The sequence below is a fragment of the Uloborus diversus genome, chromosome 1 (assembly GCF_026930045.1).
Source record: "Uloborus diversus isolate 005 chromosome 1, Udiv.v.3.1, whole genome shotgun sequence".
Lineage (NCBI taxonomy): Eukaryota > Metazoa > Arthropoda > Arachnida > Araneae > Uloboridae > Uloborus > Uloborus diversus.
In genome coordinates, this window is record NC_072731.1 from 129,218,433 (window position 1) to 129,230,546 (window position 12,114).

A 12,114-nucleotide genomic window follows, 5' to 3' on the forward strand; every position below is an offset into this window, starting at 1 on the left:
TAAGACGGAAAAGTTACGATTGGTAAAGCCTTCAGAAATAAAAAAAATGAAATCGAATAATACCTTCTGATCCAGAAACAAGCCTAAAAAATCGAAAAAGTTGAGAATTTCGGGTTTTTTTTCCGAAATTTTAACATTTTTGGTTCAATGTACTTTTTCAGGCTACAGAACGGAGAAGTTACGTTTAGTAAAGACTTCAAAACAAAAAAAAATATCTTTTTGAAATAAAACAATATTTTCCGATCACGCAAGGAACCTACATGTTTGAAAAAATGTAAACTTTAAGCCCTTTTTCAGCTTTTTTTTTTAATTTTAGTTTAACGATTAATTACGAAAAATTAGGAGAGAAAAGAGCCAAAATAGAAAAGATCTGCAAAATGGCATTAAACAAGACTCCGTTTGTGGTATTTATTTTGACGGAAGAAAAGATGATACTTTATATATAGATAAGATTGAATCAAAGCAATTTCGGCGAACAGTGAAAGAAGAGCATTATTCTATTATCAAAGAATCTGATTTCGTTTATATTGGCCACGTGTCTCCAAACTGTGGATCAGCCAAAGACATAGTGAATAGCATTGTTTCATATCTAAATGAACAAAGAATTTCACTGGATGATTTAGCCATCGTAGGTTGCGATGGTATTAAAACCAATACTGGGTGGGAAAGTGGCGCGATTCGTCAATTTGAAATTTATATTGGACGACCATTGCAATGGGCTATTTGTTTATTACATTTCATTGAATTGCCTTTCTGCCATCTTTTTCGGTATTTGGATAGTGGAACAACTGGCTCAAATTCGTTTTCTGGACCAATAGGAGAACAACTCGGAGGTTGCGAAAAACTGACAGTAATAGATTTTCAAGCAATTGACTGTACAATTCCAGATGTAAACAGAAAGTGCTTGAGCAAGGATCAAAGATATCTTTTAGATGTATCTCAGGCAATAAAGGGTGGCAATTGCCCAAATGATTTGTCAAATCGTGACCCCCAGGCCACTCTCACATTCCAGATGTCTCACTTGTGCAAATAGAGTCCTTAGACTGTACGTAAGTGTGTCGATCCCATCAGGTGACTTAAAATACAAAGTAACTTTTATTTTGTGATGTTACATGCCGGTCTGGTTTGAAATAAAGAACCGCAAAAATTTCACAGACGGTGCCATTCATGTTTACAGAACAATTCAAACCTGTCGATACTTACCTGACAATCTCATACAAGTTGTTCACCTTGTCATTGAAAGAAACTCTTTCTTTTCGCATCCCGAAAACTTATTAATGGCAATGGTGTTTGAGAAAGGAGGCACATAAGAGAACTAGCGTTTAAAAACGTCTTAAAAGCCAGGGAGTCTGTTTCTAAAGGCAAAAGCATTAGAAACTTTGTCATTTCATCTCTAAATTTCGAAGCAGAAGATTACACAGAGATTAAAGTAAGACAAAACAATGTAAGTAGAAGCACAAATTTGTAAATTACAGCAGACACGTGTTTCGGTAATTTACAAAGACAAAACATAAAGGTATTTATTTATGTAAGTAGAAGCACAAATTTGTAAATTACAGCAGACACGTGTTTCGGCGTTACAGGGAACGCCTTTTTCAATGCAAAAAATAATGAGCTTATGGATGAAAAGACACAGCTTTTGGCTTTTGTCGGATGTCTTTTCATCCATAAGCTCATTATTTTTTGCATTGAAAAAGGCGTTCCCTGTAACGCCAAAACACGTGTCTGCTGTAATTTACAAATTTGTGCTTCTACATACGTTGTTTTGTCTTACTTTACTGTTTAGCATAAAGGTATTTATTTATCTTACACAGAGATTATTAATTGGAACACGACAAAGTTATCTTCTCCACCTTTTCTTCGAAAAGTTCCTAACAAAGACATTGAAAATCTTATTGCAACAAGCACTATACCCGACTGGGATATAAAACTATTCCCCTGCCATACGCAAGCTGGCGAAAGATATGTGAAGCTAGTGACGGAGGTTTCACTCCAAGTGTGTGGATTTAAATCAAGAGATGGTTACATAAGAGCAACATTGAAATCTAGGTCAATTATGCCCGAATTTTCCAAAAAATCTGATTATAAATTAGCTTTAACAAGTAACACTTAAAACAATAAGACTTGTATACTGGATTGTAAATTTGGTAAATATTTTATGACTTTCTATTTGAAAATGTTTCATTGTTGTAAAGAATGGTAGTTTTGCATGTTTAGAAGATACCTTAAAAGTCATGAGATAAATTAATGTTTATGTGTAATATAGGGTTTTTTAAAAGGCTTTTCCATGTAACACCGGGGAAAAAAAGCAAGAAGAACAATTTAATTTTTAATCACTATTAGAAAAGATGAAATTCTCCTTTTTTTTTTTTTACTTTTCATGCTTGTTCCTGGATCAGAAGGTATTATTTGATTTCAATATGTTTTTTTAAATTTCTGAAGGCTTCAGCAATCATAACTTTTCCGTCTGAGAGTATTAAAAAGAAACGTTGGAGCAAAGTTTTCAAAAAATCGCTAAAAACACATGAAATTTTCCATTTTTTTCAAACTTTTAGGCTCGTTGTGGGATCGGAAGATATTATCCGATTTTAAAAATTTTTGTTTTGTTTTGTAAGTCTTCACCAATCGCAACTTTTCTGCACTATTACAATTTGAAAATAAAAACTTTGTTTTTTTCGTTCCACCCTACTGCACACACCACAAATCCAAGGACTGATGTTCAGACGCCGGTCCATGATTGTTGCCGTTTTAATCCCTTCATTGTTTCAAAACATTGGAAGCAAGGCCACTCCGATGGGAGTTCATTGTGACCTACCAAAGCATCTTATTACACATTTTTTTTCCTGACGGTTCGTTAAATTTGGACACAACTTTGTGAAATCCCTATCTAAAAAAATAATGATGTTTAGGGTAACAGCGCCAGTAACAGACATGCTTAAGACATCGCTCTCAAGTTAACTCAATTTTCTAACCCTTTAAATGTAATTAGATTTTTAAAACTATTTTTCTCCCATGCAACAATATCTCATCGAACGTTTGGCTGCTTCTGGATCCTCTGAATTAAACAATTCTATTTTTATTTGCTAAATTTCGAAGAAAGCTCCAAACCCAAGTAACAGACACCGAAAAATCTGATGATACCCAGTAACAGACAGGCTAAAAGGATGAGTAACAGACATGATGAGTAATAGACAAAATTCCATTTTTCTTTTAAAAATTTGAAAACGTTCTTTGTTTCTAGTACAAATTTAATTGAACAATAATTGAGTACCTACATAACTAGAAAATTTTCATCACAGAAAAAAAAAATTAATTTTTGTCATTTTAAATTCAATGTTTTTCGTAATCAAGAGTGTGTGTGTACGTATGTAGGTGTGTGTGTCTTTGTGTAGGCATGTGCGTGTGTGTCTTTGTAAAGGCGTGTGGCAGTGTGTTTGTAGTCATGTGAGTGTGTGTATGTATGCACGCGTTTGTGGTGTATGTAGGCATGTGTGTGTGTATATGTATGCGACAGTGCGTAGGAATTCATGTGTGTAGTCATGCATGTGTGTGTGTGTAGGATATGGACGTAACCTGGAGACGGTTTTCGCTAGAGGAGCAGCATCGGGAAGGGGCCGAGCGACGATGGTGCTGCAGAGGAAGGCGGGGGGAAAATAAAATCATAGGAACGTCATTCAAATGTCAAATGAAAACAATAAGCAATTCATGATTGCTCAACCGAATTCAGCCTTTGAGTTTTTAGCCATGGCTGAAACACATTGGCCAAAAATTCAAACTAGTCTTGTTTATCATCCAGCCTGAATCCGACTTTTCTAATCCCCAACCATGTACTGAACTTAATGCTATCTGGGATTCTTACATATTTATGGATCACTGTTCGTGGTAGAAGATGCCCAACAGCGTTTGCAGTGAATAAAACTGCGACGCATTCTTTTTCATCATTGTTTACAACTTGGTATACATTTTTGTCACCTTTCATTGCTAGCACTCGAGATACCTTTGGGTTGAGAAAAAAAAAAGCAGTTTCATCGCAATTAAAAATTCAATTTGGATTTTTTAAAGGGCCAAGATGATTGTTGTCTTTTAAATAGTCGTAAACGGTCTTGAACCAGTTGCCAAGACTTTCCGTAATTACTTTTGAATGGGACAATGTGAGGTTTTCACTGATCCTATAAGCGACTAAAGAGTTTCCGTTTTTAAGGAAAAACCATTGTACCATGATTTCCCAGGTCTTCCATCAGTAAAAGAATTATTTCTGCCCAATTCCTTTAAGAGCAGCTGCACACTGTCTAAAAGTTCTTCTTTTAATATCGGAAACCCTGCTTTAGATGATGAGGCTATCCAGAGTACGAGTATTTCCTCCTCATCCTTTGAAAGCACTAGGTATGGACCTATCCTTCTTATGCTAGGTTAAACCCCTTTCACTTTGTTCAAAAGTGTGACTCGTGGGGCTTTATTTTTCCTTTCTGAAGCGGCAACACTCATACCATTACTATTTACATCCAATAAGGCAGTTTGCATCTGTTCTTCACTGTAAGAGAATTTCCTGGCAGGGGAGGGGGGAGGGCATCCTGAACTGAAAAGAAGAGATTTATTCACTATTCTGAGGTTTCAAAAAAAATATGGTATGAGTAACAGACACCATTTTGGACCAGTAACAGACAACCTGTCTGAAACTAGTCACGTTATTCGATTTTCAATAAAGTATCTGTTGGCACAATCAAATCAATGAATAACCTGATCTGGAGTGAAAAAAAAGATAAAAATAAAAAAGGCTTCAAGGACCAATAACAGACATGGGTGTCTGTTACTAGAAAAGCGAGTTTTCTGGGGATGAGTAACAGACATAGATAAAACTCACATTAGAAGTGATTGTACGTGGAAAACGATGAAAAAACTTAAAAGAACATAGTTCAAACTTAAAAAAGGCCTCCAGCATGCACTCATGTCGACATTTTACATTTCAAAATGATGGTTGAAAACACTCACCTTCTTAACGTAAACAGCTAGCTGCAGCATGAAGCACCAGCTAACCTCGAGATAGCTATTCATAACCTTCCACTACTGCCTTGTAAATACATACTAACTCATGAAATTCACTCTGATAACACTAGATGACTGCACCGTATTCATTGGCCACAGCAACATCAGTTTAACCCGCCTAAAATTCTTATTATTTTAATCAAAACTTATGACTGTCTGTTACTGGTGCCATCACCCTCATATCTATTCTGACTAAATACATGTTTGCGTTCATACTCGTATTTTATCATTTGGTGCAATTCAGAGTATAATTCATCAAATTAAAAAATCCCCCCCCCCCTGCCAAAAATTTAAGTTCTGGGCATCTTTGTGTGGAAGTATACAAGTATTTTTTTTATGTTTCGAGAACCCCTTAAAGATGACTGTTTCCATAAGCTTACATCTTTTTGCATTGAAAAAACAGGTTCAATGTAATCTCAAAACACATGTAGGGGGAGGTGGGGCACGTTTGTCCACTTTGTTTCTTATCATTTTTTATCTCATCAAAAAATTTTCTGAGCAGTTTGATTTTCTACAATAAGTTTCACTAAACACTTCTCAACATCACAGACAAACTTTTTTTTATATTAATTTTTTAATGCAACCTTGTAAAGTGGACCAACGTGCCCCTTGGGTGGAGTACGTTGGTCCGCCAGGTGGGGCACGTTGGACTGTATAACTCAATTAACATTGGTTAAAATTTTTGTGATAAATATTATCAAACATTGTAACTAACTTATTCTCTTTTGTGCGTAGAGTGATAAATATAAAGTTTAAAGATTGATATAACATATTAAATTGATTTTAATTGATAAATCACCTTTAATTAAAAATAGCAATAAGTATTCACCATTAGTACACTATTATTTTTTAAAAATCAGAAGAAAAATCATTTGTTGAATATTCATGAGACAATTAATGCAGATTAAAGTTTCCAAAAGATGTATTAAATGATATCTGGGAATATAAAAGTGGTACTTCTTGAGCTTTGAAAGTAGCACTTTTATTGGGCTGGGTTTTGGAAGGATAAGTCATAAGTTACTTTTAAGCGAAGTTACATCAATATTTGTGGCCGGCCAACTTACCCCGTCTCCCCCAATGTATTTATTTATTGCTATCTTGCACTTTCAATATTGTTTCTTCTTTTTTTTTTGAGTTTCTTGCTGATGTTAGATTCTGTTTTTAGGATCTGGTGTAATTTATGTTTTTTTATCTTGAATATACTTTGTAAAATTTAAACAAGCAGAAAAAGTAAAGCTCTTAAAAATATATAGAAAAACTTACATTGTGATGCATCACAACTTTGTGATGTAAGGTTGGCGATCACAATGTAGAAATTCTTACATCACCCATCCCTACTGTATACATATACACTCATATACTTTTGTTTTATTTATATACATTACTAGTAAGATTTACTTTTTTTTTTCTCAGGTGAAGTCTTCCTTGTGTGTACTCATCCAACACCACCTGTGCACTTTTGAACAGGATGAGCGGGGATTGGTGGAGTACGACGTCCGTCCACAGAATGTGCTGACGCTTCTGCACTATGAACGATATGCATACTGTGCTCGCATTCTGTAAGTATTCACTATTTTTGTTACTAATTGCAGGGGTACGTTACCTTTTTGAGACACTTTGTCACAAAGACTGGAGTTGATTAAGTGGAGGCCTATAGAGTGTGTTGGGACATGCTAAAATCGTAAAAATACTCACCCAATTTCGCACTGTATTTGGAGCTATGTGTAACTTTATAATACTGTAGCTAACTTCTGGGCTCATGTAGAAACAAGGTAAAAAAAATAATCAAGAAAGCTATGCAGATAAAAAATAAAGTTGGAATGTAACATCTGCAACTTAACAAAATCATTATTAGTTTTTTAAATTAAGCACAGATCCCTAAAGTTAATAAAAAGATTTAATAAAATTTAGCTGTAAACAAATTCATTGATTTCATGCTGTGCTATAGTGGTAAAAACTATTTAGAGGAGCTCACCTTGTGGTTTAGGCGAATTCAGGAAAGGAAAATAGTTTTGAACCAATTTCCATTGTTTTCGTATTAAAATCCCAAAATTTTCGTGGAACTCCCCCCCCCCTCCCCCCAGCTACAGCACTGATGTCAGGTATAAAATTAAAATAGGGTGATAAGGTGATTAAGAATTTTCTTCAAAAGTTGGCACATAAATAGGCCAAATGAGATAGTTGAGATTAATTCTTTTAAAATTATTTTTTTAACATTGGATTTGAAAATGGTCGTAGTTAGAGGCTAAAACTGAGAACGGATTTCCATATGTTCCTAATTTCGAACTTATTCATCACAGAAAAAGATAGTTTGTTAAATAGTGCCAAATACGGTGCACAAGCAGCTGCAATCAAAGAAGCACATTTTTTTTGTCCAGAAATAAATAGAGGGGGCAAGTGAAGGATTTTTACCTTAATGCCTATTTTTGTAAAATTTAATGTCTTTATTTGAAAATTTTCATTCCATATTCTATTTTTTAGGCTTTTTAATCAACATTCCAGACTTTAAAAAGAACTGCAACCTTATTTTAGTGTAGAAAAGCAGTTTCATCTAAAATACATGTTCTTAATTGCAATAATAAGTTTTATATATTAAAAAAAAAAAAAAAAACTGAAAAAAAAAAGAATAAATCAATATTTTACAGCACAAAATATCACTGGCGAATTTGGAACGAAACAATATATATCTACTTCAATTTTATTTATTTATTTTTTTTTTCTTTTCCAGAGAAACAGAAAAATATCCTGGTAGTTCTCAATAAGATTTGCATTCTCTACATTTTAGGAAATAATGAAAAACCAGACAAATCAGAAGCAGTTATTAAAAGATTGCTCATCATCATCTCATTTATGCAATCATTGTCTCATTTATACAATGTTTGTTAAGGTTAAGCATTTTGTGGACAAAGTGGTATATTTACCAGGACAAACTAGAAAAATTGGCTAGACTTCAAGAAATGTACTAAAAAGCAGTATATTATTTTGTGCATAATGCAATTGAGACTTCAAATAAGATTATTAATTAGAAATTTCATTAATATGAACAGGGCTGATCCTAGGGTGTCGGCCGCCCGCGTGTAAAGACCTAACGTGCCGCTGCTCTAGAGCATTTTGCATATATTCACTAATACTTAACGTTCTTATCCATCTTCCTTAAAATTTTTGTATCAAGTTCAAACAGACAAGGAAAAAAACAGAAGAAGAATGAATGCATAAAAAGTTTGAAACGTTTGATAATAAGAAACTCTTCAGGTGTCGTTGAAGAAAATAATCAACATCAAAAACTACTAGTCGTAAAATCGCATTTTAGTATGGGCGTATGTGACATTAGAAAAAGGGCGGGGGAGGACGGTTTCCCACCAGAAAATGTTCGAAATTGACATATTAAAAGCAGTTTTAATTAATCTTTGGTTGTGGTAAGTTGTAAAGAGAGGAGAATCTGGAATATTCAACACCCAAGGATAAAGTTTCAAAATTGACTTCAAACATCACATTTTTAGAAAAAATTCTGAAATTTTAGGGGGAAGCAATATTTCAGTTCCTTCCTAAAATTCTTTTAAAATTGAAGTCAATTTAAAAATATTTTTGTGACTTCAGCTTAAGAAGGTTTGCGGCTCTTCCCGAAAATTTGCCGAAACAGAAATTTTAAACATGCAATCTTGGATATTTTTGTTTAAGCGGATATTTCTAAAAGCGCAATTTTTCAGACTTTCTTTGGTGACGTTAAGGAAACTGGGAAGCTTCGGTGGGTCTTTCTGTAATGTTCTTTGACATTAAAATCTGAAAAATACAATTATAGGTTATCTTTGGTGACGTTATGGGGATGTTCTTAAGGTTGCTAAAGTTACATAAGTCAAATGGTTTTCCTCCAGAAATTTTTAGAAATTCAAATTTTAAAGACATACTCTAGGCATTGTTTCAGAACACAATAACAATGGGACAAAGAGTGGGCGAGGAGTTCGGTGTGTTCTCGCGAGCTGTTTTTTGAAACTGAAGTCAATTTCAACTAGTTTTGAGAAGGAAGGGCTTGGTGAGTCCTCGGAAAAGTGAAAAAACGAAATTTTAAGCTATGAGTGCTTACGTTGGAGAAAGGGGGGATCCGGAGGTCAATTCCCGTAGGTTCTTCGAAACTGATGTTTGAAAAACACAATTTTAGTTTGGTTTTTGAAGACGCTATTAAGAACCTCTCTAAGGATGCTAATTCAGGCTATCTTTGGTAGTTTTGTTAGAAAAATGGGTTCCGGATCTCTTCCTCTGCAGAATTTTTGAAATTGAAGCAATCTTTGATGACGTTAGAAGGGTATGGGTGTTTTTACTAAAATGTATGTCTTCATTGTTTAGGGCTTGTAAGAGCTTAGGGGGGGGGGGAGAGCTTTGGTGGTCCCCCTCAGTGCTCCTTTTAGAAGGCACCCACAGTAGATATTAATGGACAATGGACCAACACACTGTCCTCTATTATTCTATTTTTCTTAAACTATGCAATGCTTTCGGGAAATTGGGACTTACTTTGATTTTTCAATACACATTTAAAAATCAACATATTCATTCAGCTTATTGTAAGTTAGATTGTAAAAAAAAACTTGAAGAATTTCATTGATTAAGAGCATATACGGCCTGAGGCCGCCTCTTTCTTTTGGCCGCCCTCATGCGGTGCACACTTGCTAGGATCGGCCCTGAATATGAATTTGGTAATTAAAACTTTAAATTGTTTTTTGGAGGATAGTCAATTAAAATATATGAGACATATTACCCAAATAGAATGCGAAATACTGAAATTGCATGATTGTGTGAACAAACACATCACTGTCAGTTTTTTTACTACACTTGCACGTTAATCTATGGATTTTTATATCTGTAGACCCAATTATTTTAATAGAATGCATGAAATTAACAGACATGTTGAATTCATCCAGCAACCTCCCCCCCCCCCCTTTTCTTTTTTTTTCTTTCCATACTGTTCATCTTTCAAAAATTACTGAATTCATTAAAAATACAGAAAATCACATGTCTGATGAAAACCTAATTCTCAAGTAGTGCAACAGTAGAGTGAATATTCTCTAATTTTTCATTTGTTCATTCAAAGACGGGAAATAGATTAGGATTAGAAAGGGTTTCAAAACTTGCTTTCTGTTACGCTATATTGAAAAAAAAAAAAAAGTGTTCTGAAAGAGAGAATTAAATTGAACATGAACAGTTTCAATTATTTTAAGTCATTTTATTAGTGTTCATTATTTATCTCTTTTTTATGTGTTTTTTCAACAATAAATTTATAGTTTAATATGAGTTGCTCTTTTTTTTTTTTTTCAAACATAAATTAGGGGAAGGTGGGTCACCTTAAGACATGGCCCACCTTGGGACACCACAAATTTTAGCTTTTATTTTGTAAAAAGAAATTAGTTCTCTTAGGACATCATCAGTGACAGCAGGACCTACTCTTCGGTGTACTTTGGAATTTCTCGTAGGAGCTGGAAAAGACTGATCTAATTTTCTTTGTCTTAAAAGGTTTGGAGTTACTTTAATAAGTGGTTTTATTATTAAAATTTTTAAGTAGGAAATGAAATGTTTCCAAACAGAGCATGTGAGAATTGAAACATGTCCTTTAATAATAATTTAAAGGTTAAAAAATGTATGGTGCTGCTAACTCTAACTTCTAAAAAGTTTATATATAATAACAATCTAAGTGGGGCAGGTCGGCACTGTCCTAAGCTACTCCACCAATGTACCGTACAGAAAAAGCCTATTTCATTGATTTTTCTTTTTAGGTAAAGAATTTAGATATTGAAATAACAGAAATGGGGACATCTAGAATAGAAAATAGAAAATCCCCCCCCCCCCCCCGCCCCCTCCCATTGAGGCATCTGCTCTTGAAACAGCAGCAGAAAATGTTCTTAGTAATAAGATTTCAATTATTTAAGATGACAATTATTAGGATTATTGCTGGTGTCCCAAGGTGCCCCACCTAGTGGGGCACATTGGGATGTTGCACAGTGGTTCAAAGGCGGAAAAAATAGTCATTTTTAAGTTTTAAGATAAAAAATATTTCATGCCGTAATTACTTAGCCCTTGAGTTGTAGTAACTTACTCCATAAGAGTTTTTTGAAAAAGAAAATCGTTTTTACAAAAATAAGCCAAGATTGTTGAACAATTATGTTTTTACTTTTTTCGGACGTACGCCTTATACTTCAGTTTTAATTCATTCGTTCAATAAAGAGAACTAAAATTTAATAAAAGTCATTTCTAATTGGTTTTTCACACTTATAGGATGCATATTACATTGTAGTTAAAAATTAAAAATTCATCAAAATTGAAAACTACCTGAAATAAAAAAACATTATTTTCTTAAAAATATAATGAAAAGTATTGTGGAATATACTTTTATCGGCGGTTTCCGGTGGGCTAAAATTTACATATATCAATAGTTTAATCCTTCCTGTAAATAAAAACAACATTTTAGCTGCGACCACCTGCGACGGCAGTCGTGGCAAATGTTTCTGTTTGATCTTCGCTATTTACGAATACCAATATAGTAAGTTAGAAAATAACTCGTAACGGTATGACGGGGGTAAATTGCTTTTTTATCAAAGAAATTGGTCAACAAATTTGACATGCTCCAGACTAACGTATGTCACAGTTTCACTACTTTGCAGGAGAGCCTAAAAACGTTTGGTTACTGTTTCCGAAAGTTGGGGCTTTTGAAACATTCATCAATAAGTATAGAGGATTTTTTTAAACAGATTTACGTTGTTATGGCTTAATGCGGAGCATTATTCTTCGTGCAATGCAGTAGTAACGTGAAAATAACAATTTTCGGACCCGTTTGGCTTTAAAGAAGATACGAGGCATGTTTTTAAAGTAAGTACCGTTTTTAAATAAAAGAAGAACTTGTACAAATAGAACAAAGAAATTTATTGTACAAAAATCTACCACCCTTACGCTATTTTTCGACATTGCTCCCATGATTTTCCAAGCATTTATCATAGCGTGGTACAGGTTTTTGTATACCTATTCGTATAAAGTTGCCGCCTGTGTAATCAACCATGGGGTAACATGTTCTCTGAGATCATCATTGAT

General features: G+C 34.1%; 1 protein-coding gene across 1 annotated transcript in view; it reads left to right on the plus strand.

The window, feature by feature from the left end:
- Nucleotides 1-12,114, plus strand: part of LOC129221252 (DNA-directed RNA polymerase III subunit RPC3-like) — an 85,752-nt gene that overhangs the window by 2,424 nt on the left and 71,214 nt on the right. Inside the window, exon 2 of the mRNA XM_054855711.1 lies at nucleotides 6,457-6,602. Coding sequence (XP_054711686.1) covers nucleotides 6,457-6,602 — 146 coding nt within the window. The remainder of the gene's footprint in view (nucleotides 1-6,456; nucleotides 6,603-12,114) is intronic.